At 43.1% G+C, this 20525-nt stretch overlaps 1 protein-coding gene across 1 annotated transcript in view; it reads left to right on the top strand.

Annotated features, from left to right (window-relative positions):
• Positions 1-3920: 3920 nt before the first annotated feature.
• The window catches only part of CD80 (CD80 molecule), an 18548-nt gene continuing 1943 nt past the window's right edge, over positions 3921-20525 (top strand). Inside the window, exons 1-3 of the mRNA XM_012639491.1 lie at positions 3921-3996; positions 11705-12022; positions 16169-16450. Of these exons, the coding sequence (XP_012494945.1) occupies positions 3921-3996; positions 11705-12022; positions 16169-16450 (676 nt within the window). The remainder of the gene's footprint in view (positions 3997-11704; positions 12023-16168; positions 16451-20525) is intronic.

The raw sequence follows: 20525 nt of genomic DNA, 5'->3' as shown, positions 1-20525 counted from the left end.
AAAGCCACTTTTCTACCGAATAGAAACACGGACAGACAGGCGGGACACAGGCCGTACCTTGGGCTTACACTGTCTCGATTCTAGGAGTCAATGCTAATTGAAGCACCAATATTTCAAACTGTCCCTTTTTTTGAGATTTTTTTACTTTCTAGAACATTGTACCACAATAAGATTCAGGTTGGGTGAGAGGTATGCCTTTCTTTTTTTTTTTTTTTTTTTTGAGACAGAGTCCCACTCTTTTGCCCATGGCTAGAGTGAGTGCCGTGGCGTCAGCCTAGCTCACAGCAACCTCACACTCCTGGGCTCAAGTGATCCTTCTGCCTCAGCCTCCCGAGTAGCTGGGACTACAGGCATGCACCACCATGCCCGGCTAATTTTATATATATATTTTTTTAGTTGTCCAATTAATTTCTTTCTATTTTTAGTAGAGACGGGGTCTCGCTCTTGCTCAGGCTGGTCTCGCTCTTGCTCAGGCTGGTCTCGAACTTCTGAGCTCAAACAATCCGCCTGCCTCGGCCTCCCAGAGTGCTAGGATTACAGGCGTGAGCCACCGCGCCTGGCCATGCCTTTCTTTTTAAATAGGATGAAGGTCAAGGTCCCTCTCGTGCAAGTTTTAAGAAAGTGCAAATATAGAAAATGATTCTCTTAAATCTGTCAGTGCCCACATACCCTTTGAAAGTCTCCTCCGGGATACAAGTACCTCAGTGTGAAGAGCCCGTCTTCCCCCGAGCGGATGCATGCGCTGTGGGTGCTAGGACTGATGCTTTAGCGCCGTAGCTGTCAGATCACGTGGCAGAGCTGCCACTCACTCCATGCATCAGATTTGTCCCAAACACAACCGGCGATTTTTCAGAGGCAGCATTAGCTGAGCCTTGGCACATAGTCCCTCTAGAGAGCACCTGTGTTTGCTACACCACAGGCCTCATCAGAGCCTAAGCACAACCACAAAGTGGAAAAAGCCTTTATTCTTTCCTCCTCTTCTTTTGGGGTGATTTTTACTCTCCCCATCCTATGGACACCCGGCGGCCTCATGCTTTCATCCCTCCCGGTCAGCTTTTTATTTAAAGGACCTCGATGCCTTTGATAACCCTGAAAAATATAAGATGGATAGCAGCTTACACTGTGATTTTTGCTAGGAAAGTTTGCTTTCTAATAGGCTCAGATGAATATTTCAGACATTTCTATACCATATTCACAATGTTTGCCACACTCATATACCATGTCTACTATCATTTTTTTCTCTAAATTGACTCACCTTTCTACTTCTACACATTTATTTTACAAGAATAACTGTTGAACCTCTACCATACCAGTAGAGGTATGGTACAGTATCCCTGCTGTCTTAGCCTGGGTTCACTGGAAAGCAAAGCTAGAGACAAAGGCTTGGCAAAGTAGTTTACCTGGAAACACGAGTCCAGTGGTTTAGGACAGGGAAAGGGAGATGGGGAGGGGGGAAAGCCAGAACAAGGAAGCCTTATGAGGTGACGGCTGCTAAATGTCACTGGTGCTCGACCCCACTAAGACCTTCTGGGGAGAGTGAGAAAATGTCTCTCAGAACTCTCCACTGGGGACACACAGGGGGAAGCAGTTATCCATCTGCCTCTGGCCCCCAGTGGTCAAAGGTAGCCCCGTGGGCACTGACTTCCCCACATTCCTGGGCTGCACATGCTTGAGTGCGGAACTTTCAAAGGTGTCCCATTGCCGAGACAGCAGAGGAGCCCCGGGCAGGGCCAGAGGCAGACTGTGAAAAGTGCAGGCACAGGGTGCACTCGGTTTCCACCTGTGCAGCCTGGCTCAGCCTGGGTCAGCTGCTTGCCCATGGGTGCTCCAGAATTCTGCATAGGGCATAAGGCATGGGGGGAAGGCTGCTTGGAAACGGGGGTGCTGGGAGGTACTAAAGTCTTCCCCACCTCACCCCTCAGTGCTTTCACCATGCTCACCTGACATGCACTCAACCATGGCCGGGTGACTGGAATTCACTGTCCGACGTGGCTGCCTGGAGCCCACCCTGTGAACATGGTGGGGTGGAAGGGTGAGAGTGCAGTTGAGGGTGGTCTTGTGAGTTGAGCACTCTCCAGAAAGTCTCCCCTACATGTGGGGTAAATGGCTCACTCCTGCAGTGGCCTGACAATGACTCAGGAGGAGTAACTATGGGTGCTAAAACAGAACTTGAGACCAGCACAGAGACGGCCAGCCCCTGAAGCTCACCCCCACCGCCCAGCAAGGCTAGCGGGCTGCCCAAGCCTCTCCTGGGGCACCTTTGTTCCCACCGCCCAGGCTGCCCGGGGCCCTCAGTGTTCAGTGTGTGTTAGCGGGTTTTCCGTGGTGAGGGAGGCTGCCATGTGATTGGCCCCGGCTACACACTCCAGGGAGGCAGGGGTAGAAAAGAGCCGTGGAGGGAGCTTCCTCAAACCATAGACTACACCCTGCCCGGCCCCCAGCTGACTAAGTGCTTCTGTGTGAGGTCAAATCCTCTGTCAAGTAACAGGAAGTTGGAAGGTAGAAACAGCACCTCTTTGATAGCTCACCCAAAGAACCGAGTGATTTGCCATTATTTTGAAGACAGCACAAGGAGAACATCTCAGAAGGGGGCCTCTAATTTTTAATACAAAAGAAAGAGTGGAATTTTTCCTCCTCGGTAAGTACATTTACTATCATCTTACTATGGGACAGCTTGGGAGAACTAGTTACCAGCAACCTGACTGATTTTTAAAGAAACATAGCATCACCGCTACCTCCTGGACGCATACTTGCCCTCCAAGGAGGTTCTGGGGTTTCATTTCCATGGAAGGTTGTGGCTTCCCAACACATTTGGAGAATCACCATGAGATTATTATCACCATTATTTTTAAATTTTCTAGATGATAGCAAATATTATTTTTGTGGGCCACATTAGAGTTTCTTCAGCTACTGAAATTCTGGTGAATAAGTCTCTTCAACTTAATCTGGCTAAAAACAGACTGTGGCTAGTAAGAAAATCTGGGGTGGCTGGAACACTAGCTCCAGCGTGGTCCCCGAAGAGGAGATAGATCCAAGCATCTCCTGGGCAGCATCGGACTCTGTCTATGGCATCAGCCCGAGAGGGTGACAGTGGGGCATGGCATTCATTTTCATTTCCCAATTTTGATATATTTACTGGGAAAAAAACCCCAGCCTCTTCATATTACAGTAAATGATTTACATAAGTAACATTTGCAGTGTGTCTTTGTTTTTCCTCCCTTTTTGTCGATAGATTTTTGTGTTGATTGAGAACTTCTACTCCTTTATGACATATTATTTGAGTAGAGGTGTTTAATAATTGAGATACTTTTTTTCCCTGTGTTACTATGTTAAGAAAGAAGTTGTTTCATAACTTAAGTACTGCCTCAGACGAAGGACACCCTTGCTGGTTCCTCTGCATTTCTTGGTATGTTCAGAAGAGGATCTGAACTTTCATGGGTTGGCTAGTGATATTAAGGGTTCTAGTTCTATGTGTTTCTAACAAAGTCTAACCACACCTATTAAGCAGAGAGTCATTTCATGGAAGCGCTATGGTTGGTTCTCAGAACAGCACAAGGCATGGTCACCACCTCCTCACAGGGTTCCCTGACTTACTTTTCCTCAGGGTCACACCCTGGCTGAGAAGTCGCTCAGGTTAACCTCCCCAACTTATTTTAGGCAGGCAACTTGGGAGTTTACAACCCACAGTAGGCAGGCCTTCCTTCCTGGATGACTTGTATTTTTTTTCTTTTTCAGGTTGTGAAAATAAATCCACAACCTTTGGATACCCAGGAACACTATCCAGTTTCTCATCGGTGTGTTTTGTAAACATCAGTGGAGAATCATCTACGTGGGCAGTTGGATTGTCTTCAGCCCCGCCTGCTTCATACTTGGGAGGTGTCCAGGTCTAAATTGTTGGCTTCCATCTCCCACCTAAACCAATGGATTACACACAAGTATGCAAGTGTTTATACCTCAATTTCTTGGTGCTGGCTGGCATTTGCCACTCCTGTTCAGGTAAGCAACTTTCAGGAACTTAACTGAGTACACTGCTACAGGGTTAAGGGAAAGGAAGCAGTGTTCTTTGTGCCATTTCCTTCCATCACCCTATAAGCAGAAGGGGACCTTCAGGGTGTTTCCAGTACATTTCAAGGATGAGAAAACTGTGGTCCAACGAGGTTAAAGGACTTGCTTATGGTCTCATAGCAAGTTAGAGGCCAAGTTAACTCAAGAACCCAGACCTTAAAGGAAGGGTGGGACAATGTCATTTAAACAAAAGTATAAAGCTGATTCAGAAAGACAGCTTGGAGTTGTAATCACTAGATGCTCGTTTACATTTTGTGATGTGAGAAGGGAGAAGGGTGTTGGCCTCCAGGTCCAGTTCCCAAACTCCATTTCCATGACGCCACTCAGCCTGAGTGCTCTGCCTCTAAAACTGAATGATGATGAGCTTTCTAGTTTGAGGAGGAGGGAGGAGGAAGAGGTTAGGAATATAATCTTCTGGATGTCAAACTTTTCTCTTGATATTTATTCTTACGCTTTCGGTGCTGCTATCCTTTTTCAACACTGACATCTGACATTAAGTGGTATCAGATTTAGCACAAAATTATATTTTTAGTTATTTTTAATTTGATGCATCGTATTTCATATGTGTCCTGCAAATAATATTTTCACTTCTTGAGGCTTTTGTTCCAGCTCCGGTGGTCTTAAGGGTGCTGAACTTGCAGGACTGCCAGGAAGGGTGGGGCTCATCCTGTTGGCAGAATGGTTCTGGCTTTTTTTAAAGTCTTAAAACTAAAGATGTGCCTCACGTCTGTAATCCTAGCTCTCTGGGAGGCCGAGGCAGGCAGATTGTTTGAGCTCAGGAGTTCGAAACCAGCCTGAGCAAGAGCGAGACCCCGTTTCTACTAAACATACAAAGAAATTAATTGGACAACTAAAAATATATATAGAAAAAATCAGCCGGGCATGGTGGCACATGCCTGTAGTCCCAGCTACTCGGGAGGCTGAGGCAGGAGGATTGCTTGAGCCCAAGAGTTTGAGGTTGCTGTGAGCTAGGCTGACACCACAGCACTCTAGCCTGGGCAACACAGTGAGACTCTGTCTCAAAAAAAAAAAAAGATGTGCCTCCTATGGAGTAGCATACCTCCTGGTTTCCCCAAAATAAAGAGGAGGCTTGGGATCCAGCATGGTTTCCCAGTCTGTCTGTAAAGACCCTACTGTCCAAGGTCCTTGTATTAAAAGCTGCTCACTGGAGCCTTGCCTGGGATGTATGAGGTGCGGAGAGTGGGCAGAGGGAAGGAAAGAGGAGCTGGAAGCACACAGATTATTTGTCTGCCATGGTGGTCATTTTAATTTTTCTGTCCAGAGTTGTAAAGTTTGCTATTATCCACTGTTGCAGAACCAAGAGAACCATGGCTTAATTTACACACTTACACAATTCATAAAATTGTGAATTACATAATTACAAAATTCACAATTTACACATCAGATTTCGTATGTATTTGAAGGTTATATTATGTTTCCAGCACTTACAATTTTCTTTTGGGAAGTTGAGGAAATGCTCCCAAACTAGTCTTCTGGGGAGTCTGAACGAATTATAAATATTTAGAAGGAAATTTGTACAGGCTTCCCAGAACTGAGAGAGAGGATAATAAAAAAGAGAAAGAAAACATAAAAGGAAAATTAAAACCCAGGCTTTAGCAATTGTACCAGGAAAATTAGGGTCAGAGGTAAATAGAAGGAGATGATCTTTGAGCTAAAGAAAGATGTTTAGGAAAGCACCTTGTGCTACTGCTACATCCAGATTCTATCGTTGCTGTGACTGAGTCAAGGAACCAATCCATGAGCTTCTTATGTCTGAACACCTACTGTGTGCCAGGTGGGCCTAGGATTCCCACCCTTAAAGAGGTGTGCATGTGTTACTTGGGGAAGGCAAAACTAACCCGCATAAAATAAGCAACGAGCGATGAAGTGCTTTGTTCTGACTGAAAGAGTCCAAGATCTGGGAAAAGAGGGACCAGGTTGGGCTGAAGCAGGTTGGGCTGTATGGACGTGGATGGGTGATGGACAGAGACTTCTGGGAGGGCAATGGCCTGGGCAAAGGCACAAAGGTAAGGATGAGTCTGGCACAGGTATTCATTCTTTTATTTAATTATTAGCTCAACAAATATTGAGCATCTCCTATACACAAGAGATTTTTCTTGGTCCTAGGGACAAGTTGTGAGCAAAATAGACATGGCCCTTGTTTTCAAGGAATTTATAGTCATTGAGAGGAAGAAGAAAAGTAACCCAGTAGTCACTCAAATGAATGTGTGAATGTGTGACCAACAAACAGAGAAAAGTGCTTTGAAGGCAAGGTACAGGCCTGTCAGAGGAAGTGCCCTCCTCCCCTGCCAGCGAGGAGGGAAGCGCGCTGGGGGAAGCCGGGAGGATAGGTCCAGACTGGGAAGAAGCAGGGGCCAGACCCCACAGGGCTTGGGCACCTAGGTCAGGGATCTGCATGCTGTGTGGAGAGCACGGGGGAGCCAGAAGGGCTCTGCAGGGGCGTGGCACGGTCTGCCCCAGCGCTGCTCATGCTTTAATTATACATGTCAATCACCTGGGGGTTTTGCGAAATTGCAGTTTCTAGCCCAGGGGATTTTTTTTTTTAGTGATGTGAAACTATTTTATGTAATACTGTAATGATGGATATAAGTCATTATAAATGTGTCCAAACCCACAGAACGTACAACACCAAGAGTGATGAACACTAACATAAACTATGGACTTTGGGTGATAATGATGCATCAATGTAGGTTCATCGATTGTAACAAGTGTACCACTGTTGTCAGAATGCTGCCAGCCAAGGGGTCCCATGAGTGACAATTTTTGCCATCATTACCCTGATAAGAGTTGTTCAAGTCCCTAAGCATTTTTCTTTAGAAACAGGGTCTTGCTGTACTCCCAGGCTGAAGTGCAGTGGTATGATCATACTCACTGTAACCTTGAACTTCTGGGCTCAAGAGATCCTCCTGCTATAGCCTCCCGAGTAGCTGGAACTCCAGGCATGCAACACCATATCCAGCTAATTTTTGTTTTACTTTTTGTAGAGATGTGAGGTCTCACTATACTGCCCAGTCTGGTCTTAAACTCCTGGCCTCAAGCAATCTCCGGCTTCAGCCTCCCAAATTGCTGGGACTACAGGTGTGAACCACCATGCCTGGACCCCTGAGCATTTTAAGGTTATAAATACTACTCAGAGAGAGAAAAAAAGTAAGGATCGTATTTACACAGAGTATAAGAGCTGAGTCTTAAAAGAAGACAAAGTCAGGAGCAACATAAAAATCAGGTGACAAGTCTCAAATCTGCTGGCTTCTAGAGAGCAGACACACCTGATCTTCCTTGCGTGGTTATAGCACCCAGCCCAGGGCCAACACCAGCCCTGTCATTGCTGGTTCGCTTAATCAAATGCTTAGAAGAATTGTCCAAAAAGGTCATTTCCATGGGAAGGGTGTGCACAAACCATCAACTGTAAAATCTTCAGGTGGTGAGACAATAGGTGAATGTTATGTTTTTCTGTATTTTTCTATTCTTTCAAAATTTAATATATGTTTCTTTTATAGCCAGGGGAAATGTTTATTTAAAGCATACTTAAGTCCTCAGTGATGCCGTGTATGTCAGATCGCGGGGTGAGTTTTCAGATGCTGTGCCCGCTGCTTCTCTCCGTTGTCCGCCAGGAGAAGTGGTGAACAGCGCTCAGACCCCCCACCCCGGCAGCCCCTCTGACTGCTGCTGGGGTTGAACTCACCGAAGTGCCCTGGGGAGGCCCCTGCATCCACACTGCCTCCATCCTATATGGACAGGTTTAGGGAAGATTCATGTCTTCCTAGACTGGGTTCTTTTTCCCTGCATCTTTTATTTGCAATGACATAAAAACTCACAATTTTAAAGCATACAATTCAGTGGTTTTTAGTGTATTCACAATGTTGTAAAACCACTAGCACTATTTAATTCCAGAACATTTCCATCACCCCCAAAAGAAACACCATACCCATTAGCAGCCACCCCCCCATCTTCTCCTACCCGCATCTCCTGGTAATCACTAAGCTACTTTCCGTCTCTAGGAATTTGTCTCTGGACATTTCTTATAATATGTGACATTTTGTGTCCTTTTTTCTCTGCGTATTATGTCTTCAAGTTTCACCCATGTTGTAGTATGTATTGTACTTCATTCATTTTTATGGCCAGATAATATTCTATTGTAGATTGAGTTCTTGAGAGGTGCATTATTTCCTAAAACTAGTGGTTTCTACACTTGTCAGTAAATCCTCTCACAGATTTAGCACTTGAGAGTTGAAGCGGTCAGGACAGGGGGATGGCCGAGGGGTCAGGAAAGGCAGGGGTGGGGACAGCATTGTGAGTGTCCCCAGTGTGCCACGCAGGTGGGCAGTGTACACACATTCATCAGGAGAGGTGAGCAGCATCACCTTTTATCTCTGCCTTCTCTCCCCATCTCCTCTCAGGCCTCTGCCGCTTTCTACTGCTGCTGGTGTAAATGCAAGATGGGCACCCCTGACAGTTATGGGCACTCAACTCAGTCCAAGGGTCAGCCAGTTACCGTGGTGGTGCTGGTCCCATCCTGGGTGTGGTGCAACAAAGTAGGCTGCTATGCATGAGAATGGCCCCATTAAAAATCTGTGTAGCATTCTGTGGTTAACAGGCACTTCCCATCTGGGTTCGTATGATCCCTGTGATAATTATGTGTAGAAGGGAAGATAGTTGCTTGAGTCTGTTTTGTGGTGCTATAACAGAATACTTAAGATTGGGTAATTTATAAAGAATGGAGATTTATTTCTTATAGTTCCAGAGGCTGGGAAGTCCAAGGTGGAGGGGTTTGCATCTGGTGAGGGCCTTCTTGCTGCCTCATCCCTTAGCAGAAGGTGGGAGGGCAAGGGAACATGTGCAAGAGAGAGAGGAGGAAGGGGGTGGACCTCATCCTTTGTAAGGAAGCTACTCCTGCCAAAAAAATCCACTCCCTAGATAACGGCACTAATCCGTTCCTGAGGGCAGAGCCTTCATGTCCTAATCGCCTCTTAAAGGTTCCACCTCTCAACACTGTTTTGCTGGGGATAAAGTTTCTAACACGTGAACTTTGGGGAACACAGTTGAACTATAGCAATAGGTTTATGCCCATTTTATAGAAATGGTACCTGAGATCCAAAGAGTTTAACCAATTCGTTCAAGGTTATGATTCTTATATGTAGCATATGAGCCAGACCCCATCTCCTAATGCCTAGGCACACAGTCAGCAAGTATTTATTGAGCACCTACTATGGGCCAGACCCTGTTCTAGACACTGCAGGTATGGCAATGAACAAATTGGACAAAGCCTCTCCTCTCATGGCCCCATAAGTAATTATATATCATATATATTCATGTAAATAGAAATCACACTTGTAAAAGTATATGTCAGCTCAAGACAAGCTTGAAGAGAAATAAATCAGGGCAAGAGACTAAGGAGTAGCAGGATGGATGTGCTCAGGGAGGGTGGCATGTTTAGGGAGAGTCAGAGAAGGCCTTTCTCTGGGGGGGGGGGGCACGAGAGCAGAGGTGAGCGGAATGAGACCTGGGCTGTGTGGGTCTCTGGAAAGGACGTTGGCCCCGCTAATGTCCCGGTACTACGGAGGAGTTTCACGTGCAGTATTTTGTTTGACTCCTCACGCCCCCTGCCTTAGGTAGGTGTTACCATGACAATTTGTAAAATGGCAAAGCAAGCTCAGAAATTCAACCGGTAATGCTGAGATTTCTGGGAACTGACTCTCCCCTCCGAGTCACTGAAGCAGACAAAACCCTTCAGAGATGTTTCAGCTGTTTTCTGTCCCTGTGTAGTGGAGCCCCCACCTATGGAAGCCAGGTCCCTGTGGGAATTCCCAAATCACAGGGAAGATTTTAGGTTCCTCTTTTTAGTCTGGTTCTTCCTCAGCAGCAGTGTCTGGTGAGAAGTGGATTTCAGAGAGGAACGTCAAGCAGCCCATTGATGGTGTGTGACCTTTAGGGAGACACCCACACTTTTCCTCACATGGCTGAACAAAAACTCCTTAGGAACCGTCATTGAGAGTAGTTAGCTTCTCTTTCAGTTACGATTTCTCCTTTGCAAACGTCACCACATGTCAAAATCTGTTCGAAACATTGGATTATTTGGGGGCAGGAACAAACAGTTCAGTGGGGAAAACCCCTATTATTTGGGGCCCCAGAGGAAGGGGCCCCATTCTTGCTCTGTCTGTCTGGCCCAGAGCAAGCCCAGACTCCTATGTATTTGACGTAGTCCCTGAGTGAGACGAAAGGAACCAGAGGGCAGGAGTTGGTGGCAGGAGGAGGGAGAGAGAAAAAAGGAAACTCTTACATAAGACCTTCTGTGTCCTTGGGACTTTTCTATTCATTTCATTTACTTGAACTTTATTTTCCAGTGATCCTGAGGGGGAGATATACTCATTTTACAGATAACGAAACAGATTAATCAGCAGATGTCTGAGCTGGGACTAGACTCCACATCATCAGGAATGCATATTCCATGCTCCTTTTGCATATCATTTTGCTTTCCTTGTATCCCTAAGAGTGTCCGGGTTGTAGCTTGATCTTTAGCTATTATAGCTTCATTTTGAAATATGCTCCCTTCATATGTATCCTTTCATTTCTGCCCCCTCAGTTTCAGTTATATTCCTTAAAGCAGCAACTGGCCACATTCTGAGATACTTCACAATGCTATGCGAATACCCACCAGCACAAAACCCTCTTCCTCAGTGCTGTGGCTGGGTCATAATCAGTCTGACAGAGGCCTGAGAATAGCTGGTGAAATGGAAAGGTGCTCGTGCCCCGTGGTCCTGCTGCCCAAGAGGAGAGAGGGCCTGGAAATGAGGTCTTTCTTAGGAAAGCTTGTCATATGCTACAACATAGATAAACCCTAAGTGCATTATGCTAAGTCAAATAAGCCCACCATAAAAAGGCAGATACTGTATGATTGTACTGTTTGAGGTATCTAAAGTCAAATTCAGGCTGGGTGTGGTGGCTCACACCTATAATTCTCACACTTTGGGAGGCTGAGGCAGGAGGATGACTAGAGGCCAGGAGTTTGAGATCAGCCTGGGCAACATAGCAAGACCTGTCTCTAAAAAAAAAAAAAAAATTATCCAGGTGTGGTGGCATACTCCTGTAGTCCTAGCTGTTTGGGAGGCTGAAGCAGGAGGATTGCTTGAGCCTAGGAATTCGAGGCTGTCATGAGCTATGATTGTGCTACTGTACTCCAGCTTAGGCAATAGAGCGAGACCCTGTCTCAAAAAAATAAAGTCAAATTCGTAGAAACGAATAGCAGAATGGCAATTACCAGAGGCTGAGGGGAGGATCAAGGGGGAGTTGTTTGATGGGCATAGACTTTCAGATTTGCTAAATGAAAAGTTCTGGAGATCTGTCTCACAACAACATGAATATTTAACACTACTGAACTATACACTTAAAAATGGTTATGATGGTAAATTTTATGTTGTGTGGTTTTTTTTTTAACCACAATGAAAAAAATGAAGGGAGGATAAAAAGCACTGGGGACCAAAAAAATCCAACTGGATTCTCTGATCATGCTTAGTCACTAGATACAACCCCCTGAGTTCTGTTATTGCCAAGTCGGGATTCCTGCTCATGCAGGAATCGTGTTTAATAAATATAAAATCTTGTTCTGTTTGTCTCTCCTTAGGTGTTAGCCAGGTGATCAAGGCAGTGAAAGAAATGGCAATAATGTCCTGTGATTACAACATTTCTGCTGAAGAACTGGCGAGAGTTCGCATCTACTGGCAAAAGGAGAATGATATGGTGCTGAGTGTCATATCTGGGTCAACAAAAAGGTGGCCCAAGTACAAGAACCGGACCATGATTGACGTCACTAATAACCTCTCCATCATGATGATGGATCTGCGCCTGACCGACACGGGCAAATATACTTGTGTCATTCAGAAGCTCGAAAAAGGGTCTTACAAACGGGAACACCTGACTTCAGTGATGTTATCAGTCAGAGGTTGGTGGGATTTTCTGATTTACTTTAGGCCAGCAGGTTCGTAATGCCCTAAAGCGCATGCCTATTGATTTAGGTGGAAATTTCACCAAAGCGGGATGTACTTCTCTTCATTTCTTAGGGTTGAGTCTCTAGTTTTACAATAAACCCTAATTGATTTCTCAAGACGTCCTAGAAATATCTATTAATGTGTATTTCTTGTACTTTGACAATCCCCCTATGACAATCACCCTGGAGCACTGTAATGACCTAAAGAGCCTCTGAATCACCAGGTGACATCTTTGGTGTGATGTAGGATCCAGCGATATATGCCTGTGGAAGTATGTTGAAAAGGTAAAAGAGCAATGCAGGCATAAATCTTTTCAAGCAGTATTTGAGTGTCTAGTACTATGGCTATTTTACTGTCCTAATGTTTTCAAAGTGATAATTTACTTATTGCATATTTGAAGCTTTCATCTAACAGTCTCTCCTGCAAAGTTAGATTTTAGAGAATTGGATGCATAACTCTGAAGAAAACTAATTCACAAAGCAAAGCCCTGTTTATACACCTACCATAAAGGGCAAGCATTTCTCATCTTGGGAGGGAAGGAGCCTTGCTTTAGTCATAGGTGGTAGGACTAGAGGATGCTGATGGAGCCCCAGCCCTTGTGTAGTTACAACCCTGGGCCATTCTCTCACACTTGAAATTCAAACGCATTTCTTTATCTTCCTGGGCACTTGAGCCTTTAGTGAAAAACAAATCTTTTACTTAATATAACATAATGATTAACCTTGATAATTGGTAACTTCAGCAGATCCTTAGTGAATCCCTCACTGTCCCTGCTTTGGTCATTAGCTATGGATCTTTACCTGCAGCATCCAGATCACACCTAAAACTTAGGGGGAAAGCGAAAGTCACGTGGAACTATCTTAAACTTCACTCTGTGTTTTCTGTTACTTGAGGATATAGCAAATGATCATACGGTGATGTGATTTGAGGGATACTAAGAAGGCTACCTCTTCCAGAATATTCACCTTCATTAATTTCTGAAATTCTCATCATTATAGCTATTTCTGTTAGTTTCAGCATTTTTCCCATACAAGATCTCTGTTAAAAATGAAAATGTGTGGATGCCTTTTTTGGCCTCCACCCATCCCCACCCAGATGCTGAAAATAAACATTTTGCTACAAAAAAAAAAAAAAAGAAAGAAAGAAAAGGAAACGTATTACCTGGGGGAGGTGGCACCACAAGCGTATCAGCCTGTATTAGTTAATTACATTAGGTACATAGTCCTCTAACACTGCAGTCCCCAACCTCCGGGTGTAGACCAGTACTGGTCAGTGGCCTGTTAGGAACTGGCCTGCACAGCAGGAGGTGGGCGGAGGGAAGTTTCGTCTTTACTTATAGCTGCTCTCCATCCCTCACCATTCCTGCCCCCCACCCGAGTCCGTGGAAAAATTGTCTTCTAGGAAACTTGTCCCTGGTGCAAAAAGGTTGGGGACTGCTGTGAGAAGTAGACTCAGGTCAGGTAAATTTTGGTAGAAAGACAAAGAAGAAAATCCAAGAGGGAGAAGAGGAAATGTTTCAGGGAGGGCAGGCCCTCATAGCAGATTACTATAGGAGACCAAGGACAATTAAGGGGCAACATGAGATTGCTGGGGTCCTTAAAGGGGTGGGGACACAAAAATTAGGTAAGGGAAAACTCACCTGCTTAATTTTGCCCTGTTGGAAACTTAGTCAATTAAAAACAGTGCTTCTCAAATGCTAATGTACCTGTGGATCCCTTGGGGATCTTACTAAAATGCAGATTTAAATTCAGCAAGTCTGGGCTTTGGATCTGAGATTCCGCACTTCTAAGAAGCTCCCACATGATGCCTGTGCTGCTGCTGAGGACCACAGTTTGAGAAGCAAGGAATTAAACAAGCTCTCATTTGGCCAGACCAACTGTCCTCTTTTGCCCAGCACTGAGGGGTTTCCTTGGGACACAAGATTTTCAGTGCTAAAACTGGGAAAGTCTCAGGCAAATAGGATGAGTTGGTTACCCTACATTTGTCTAGGATTGTAAAATGACAATATAATGTCAGCATAGCAGTATATGAAAACCTCCTTTAAGCTGCACATTTGAGAACTAGCTATATTAGTTAACAAATTAACCAGGTTAATGAATTTTTGACTTTCTAAAACATATGCACCTCTTCCTCTCATAAATCATTCTTACCCTTCCCCATTAAGAGTGGTGAAAACATCAGGGGTTAACTGATTAAAATGAAATACAAAAGACACAGTCTTGCAAGCCCCTGGGAGTGGTTACCCTAAACAGATCACTTTATAGAGAGGATAGGAGACAGGCAGGCCTGAGGCTGTTCTCAGCCCAGGGAGACCTTGAAAAGATGATTTTTAATACAATTCCTGGTATGTGTGACATTCTTATAGTTTATTTCTTAGAAAAGCAGAGCACAGAAATGAACACGAATCATAATTTAGGTTATGAGTTATTTAGATTTGTTCTTCCTGGTTATAACACATGACATATTGGTGTTATAAGAAACAATGGGAATATTATTGATGTCAGCTGCTAGTGTAATGATTTGGTCTTATAGGATAAATTAACAAGTAGGAGATAATGCCAACTAAAAATGGCTCAGGAACATGTCAAACTTCATTTAGGGACAAGGTTCTTTAAGAAAACACCAACCAAATCCAGGTTTTTCCCTTTCCTGGCAATTACAATCATTTGTCATGACTTCCCCCTTTCCTCGTTGCTCCTGGTGCCACTAGGCATTCCTGGAAGCCTTCACCTGGCAACCTGATTAAAATGAGAGGACTCATCTAAGAGAGGACAAATTTAGGACCTACCTAAATCTATCACCTGACTTCCCGTGTGTCAGGCTCTGTGCTAAGTGATTTATATTAATGACGTCAGTTCATTCTTACAACCCTGGAAGGCAGGTATTATTATCCCATCTTGTAGATGAGCAAACTAAGACTAGCAGTTAAGTCATTGGCCCAGGGTCACAAGGCAGAGCTGGTTTTAAAACCTGCTCTTGATGGCCACTATGCTATACAACATCTCTGTGGGACTCTCTGGAATGAGGTACGGGGGGATTGAACCCTCACATTCATGCTGAGAAGTTAAATCCCTTAAGAATAAGTTAGGAAGAAGGTAGGGGAGCTTTCTCCTACGTTCTCTGCAGCCATTTCCCTATACTTTGCTTTGTGTGTACTTTAGTATCTTATGGGGGAGTCAAATACACAAATGAAAAGGTGCCTCAAGTGTCTTGGAGGAAAGCTAGGAAGCCTCTGCCCTTTTAAGCATATCAAAACGGCAAGGGAATCAGTAAAATGTAGTGCCTGAAATTATAGGCTCAATGTTGTACAGTTTGGACACAGGTTTTTCTGAGTATAAGAGTACTTTTTAACAAGCAAGGGAATATTAAACACAAATTTAGGGTAGTGGTTACTGCAGGTGTGGGGAAAGAGAGGGACAGGACAGGTGAGACCATACAGGTAGACCGACCTAAGTTACTGTCAGTGTGCTGAGCCTCAGGTTGGATGGTGGGTTCACAGGTGTTCGTTATAGCTAATAAATAAATAGATAAAAGGGAAAAGAGCCACTTGTTTACCTCAAGTTTGGGGAAGAAAGGAAAGGAAGGAAAGGAAAGGCCATGAAAACAGGCTCTGGTGTCAGCTGAGGACTTGAGTTCTGCCACTGCTGGTTGATTTCTCTAAACCTCAGTTTGATTTTTATAAAATGGAAATTATATTAGGTTAAATCATATTGAATTACTTTTTTTGATCTACAGCCTACCTCCTAAGGTTGTTGTGAATACAAAATTAGGTACTGTCAGACGTAAGAAACAAGAGCTCAACAAATGTCTGTTATTTTTCTCTTCATCTCTTACAATTGCAAGTACTTACGGCAACATTTATTCACAGTAACCTACTTCTCCTTTCTCTAAGAAGTACCCTCCTATCTCTACCAAAAGTGGTAAAGAATTGATATTGCCAACTCAAATCAAAGTTACTCTTTGGATTATATACATAACTATTAGTGATTTATGGGGAGATGCAAATTACATCTCATTAAAGCTGGATAATTTATTAAGAATATAAACCCACACACACAGATATGTAAATATATGTAATTATATCCTTATTCTTTCTTTAGCTTACTTCCCTAAACCTAGTATAACTGCCTCTGAAACGACATCTTCTAACGTTAGAAGAATAACTTGCTCAACCTCTGGAGGTTTTCCAGAGCCTCACCTCTCCTGGTTGGAAAATAAAAAGGAATTAAACGCCATCAACACAACAGTTTCCCAAGATCCTGAAACTGAGCTCTACACTGTTAGCAGTGAGTTGGATTTCAATGTGACCAGCAACCACAGCTTCGTGTGTCTCATCAAGTATGGAGATTTAACAGTGTCACAGACCTACAACTGGCAAACACGTAAGCAATATTGTTCTGGGAGGTTTCTACTGTATAGAATCTACAAAGAAAATATAGTTATGTGCTGTTTAAGGATGGGGCTATGTTCTGGGAAATGCATCATGAGGCTATTTTGTCATGGGAACATCACAGAGTGCACTTATGCAAACCTAGACAGCACAGCCCACTACACACCTAGGCTATGTATAACCCATTGCTCTTAGGCTACCAACATGAACAGCATGTTACCATACTGAGTACTGGAGGCAATGGTAACAATTTTAACTCAATTTTACCATTGTGTATCTAAACATACCTAAACATAGAAAGGGTACAGTATTATAATCTTATGGGAACACCATCATATATGTGGTGTGTCATTGACCAAAATGTCATTATGCTACGCATGACTATAACTCAGCCAGATGCATTTTGTAATTGTGATATTGACTTTGATAGTATTTATATAGTATTTTTAGACACAATAAGTGCTATAGTGACTTATTAAAGTCTCTACTATATTAAAGGTGTGGTGATAATGTTACTAGACTAATTTTATTTTCTTTTAATAAACATTCTAAATTTTATACATCCTAATAACTGCTATCCATCAAGTAGTCATCTTAGAAAGTTACTGTAACAATATTGTTGTTATTGAAAGAACTAAAATTTGTCCCTTCTTTGGAATTGCCCTCAGGGCTTTGGTACTTTGTTTTAGGACACCTTCCCCATGGCCCCATGGTATCAAATCATTATCTTTTGTGGGCGGATGTGCTTTTTAAGAACTACTCATTTATTCCAAACCAAGTCTTGCAAACAGGCGAGAAACAAGCTCTTTGAGGACATTGCCTGAAAAAAGAGGTCATTTTTTGGCAAATACTTTACCCTACATGTAGTGAACTTATAGAATTCTTTTTCCCCAAGAAGTGAAAAAATCTGAAAACATAAAATGAAAAAGTTAGGTTTATATAAATACATGCATGTTAAGCCCATAATGGGTTATTATAGGAGAACTCAGGTACTTGAAACACTTGCCTAACGTGCATGGAAGACCACCAGCCCTCTCCCCCAAGCCCAGTTCCACTCCCAAAAACAGTTTTGTGACTGCATAGGAAGAAACAAAACTGAGTTTGTTATATAGTGATGCATAAGTATATAATATAATTATGTATAATATATGTTGTATATAATATGTCTTATATCTTCCTCTTGTAGTTGAGAAGGTATTTTAGATGGTCTAGTAGTTCATTCTAGTATATGATTTACTCTAGATCTTTTAATTTTAAGGTAGATTCTTTCCTTTTTTTTTCTCATTGGGTAATGAGATAAAATGTCCTGGGAAAATGAGTTTAAATATAAACTAAATTTTGACATGTTTTTTTATACTCACACCAAATTCATAACTCTCAATTATCTTTTATGTATTATTAAAAAATTATTTAAATGAGGCTTGAATCATACATTAAGGATAGTGTATTAATTCAGGCTTTATTTTTATTTTATTGATATATCACTATTTAACCAATTTTAGATTATTCTGACTAAAGGTGGGGAGTAGTACAGAGATAAATCAGTAATAGTAGCTTGAATCGTGTTTTACTTTGGACATTATTTGTACTTGGAATGTGGATATATTTGACTTTCTATGACAGGGGTTGGCAAATTTTTTGAAAAGAGCCAGACAGTAAATAATTTTAGGCTTTGTACTCATATGGTCTCTGTTGCAACAACTCATTTCTGCTGTTGTAGCACACAAAAGCAGCCCTAGTCAAGACATAAATGAATGACATTGCTGTGTTCCAACAAAATTTATTTTTAAAACAGGTCATAGGCCAGGTTTGGCCAATGTGCTGTGGTTTGCCAATTTATAGGTTTTGTTTTTGTGGTAGGAGAGCTTTAGTGTATAAATACTTCACATCTCCTTAACTGGAATGCAGGCATTAGTTAGAGTAGGATTCAAAAGCAAATAATGGATTTATGGGTAGTAAAGGGCTGTTTGCACAATACACATTGGGTGTATGGTTCATAGAAATGTTACAGGTCACTGCGAGTAAATCTTTGTTGTATAAATACCTGGGCTGGAAAAAAACCTTCAAATTTATTAATTAAACAGATCGGGTATATGATTCTTTTAGGTTAGGCCTGCCAAATTTGTTAACCCTGGTAAACTGGAAGGAGGTAAATGGGGAGTGGCACTAACAAGTTACCTGTGCAGATGCCTGCACAGAGCCGTGCACTTTGGATTCCGAGCCTGCATCGCACCAGGTGTCTAGCAGGCATCACAGCAGAGCCGGCTTGCTGCTACTGGCGCATCTTTCCCCTCACTCACATACTAACACTATCTCTAGATTGAATTAGGTTTGCAGATGGGTGTGGAGTGGCCTCTGAGAGGAACTGATGAGTGAACCAAAGCCTATGAAAGTTCTAGACTCCCAGGATAACAACAAGGGCTTCTGTGTTATTTTGTGTGTCATTCTGATCTGTAAAGGCCAACCCAGGTAAGCACCGGATGTCTCAATGCAATTGGGTGTTTCAGAGAAAAAGGAAAAGGCAACTGTCCCTTGCCCTTAAGTGGTAGGTCCACTATGATCAAATTTGCATTTTAGAATGATTACTGTGACAGAAATGTGGAGGAGTTATTAGGGCCTAGGAAACCTGAGGCAAAGAGACCAGTTTGCAGGCTGCTAAGTGGGAGATGAGAAAGACTAGTTGCTGCAAGAGATTTGGGAGAAAGCAGTAAATTCCAGAGGTACGCTGAATATAGACTAGAAAGTACATGGGAGCCTCCTGGGAAGTGAGCACAAAGAAAACACCTCGCTCTTGTTTAGGTAACTAAATGGTGTTGCCATTCACTGAAATGGGAGAATATGGGTGGTAGATGGGCTCTGGAAAGAATATAGTGAGTTCAATTTTAAACAGGTGGAGATGCTGGCAACCCATCATCTAGTCAGCAGCTGGAACTACAAATCTGGAGCCCAGAATGAGATGAGAAATACAATATACAGATTTAAAAATCAGATGGCATTTCAAGCCTTGGCTGTGGCTTGATATGGTATCACCCAGGCAGACCGGGCCCAGTAAGAAGAGAATGGGACCGTAGACAGAATCTTGCGGACAACATAAACGACCAGAAGGGCAAAAAAAACCTGTAAGGAAAACTGAGTGCAACAAACAGAAACCCCAGGATGTGGTATCATAAAAGTCCAAGGAAGAGAAGCTTCCAAGAGGCCAAATGCTGATAAGACATCTAATAAGCTAAAGAATGAAATTTACCCACTAGGCTTGGTAATCAGAAAAATAAACATAAATAAATTAGTAAATGTTTAATATTTATTTGTAAGCCATTTCAGAGAAGCCAGAAGAGGATGGGCTGCTAATCTTCTTTCAGTTTGTATCCCTGCCCTTTCTCCAGATGTTGCTGCTAACTATTCCTCAAAGAGGTTGGAGAATAAATGGGGTAGCTGACACTCCTGCTCAGGAGGGATGGGTGGCAGTGTCACATACACCACCTTTCTCCTCCCCACCCACATCGTTCCTTACGTCCCCCTTGTGTTCTCTGTGGGATTGAGACTGCAGCCGATTGCTAGACTGCAGGGCTCTCTTCCAGGATGGCTCCACCAAACACCAAGCCACGTTTGCTCTTAGTTCTTTGCTGGGTCTCTTCTATCCTTCCAGAAGCTCTAGGCTGTAAGTTGAAAAATGTGTATCTGAAAGTGAATGCTAAGTGGTTCTTGCAGCTTTAGGCAGCTACTGTGTGGTAGGAGGGTGTGTGCGTGTGAAGAGAACATGTTAAGAGAAAAGGAGAAGGCAGAACAGAGTTAGAAAAAAAATATGGTTTATCTAGAACATGACATCAACTAATTATTAGTAATACATAGTAAAATCAGCTATAAAAATTAGATATGAAAACAAGATAGGCCGGGCGCGGTGGCTCACACCTGTAATCCTAGCTCTCTGGGAGGCCGAGGCAAGCGGATTGTTTGAGCTCAGGAGTTCGAGACCAGCCTGAGCAAGAGCAAGACCCTGTCTACTAAAAATAGAAAGAAATTAATTGGACAACTAAAAATATATAGAAAAAATTAGCCGGGCATGGTGG

This window comes from Propithecus coquereli, unplaced genomic scaffold (genome assembly GCF_000956105.1).
Source record: "Propithecus coquereli isolate 6110/MARCELLA unplaced genomic scaffold, Pcoq_1.0 Scaffold10, whole genome shotgun sequence".
NCBI classification, from domain to species: domain Eukaryota; kingdom Metazoa; phylum Chordata; class Mammalia; order Primates; family Indriidae; genus Propithecus; species Propithecus coquereli.
The sequence above is the reverse complement of the archived record's forward strand: the minus strand, read 5'-3'. Positions and strand labels throughout refer to the sequence as shown.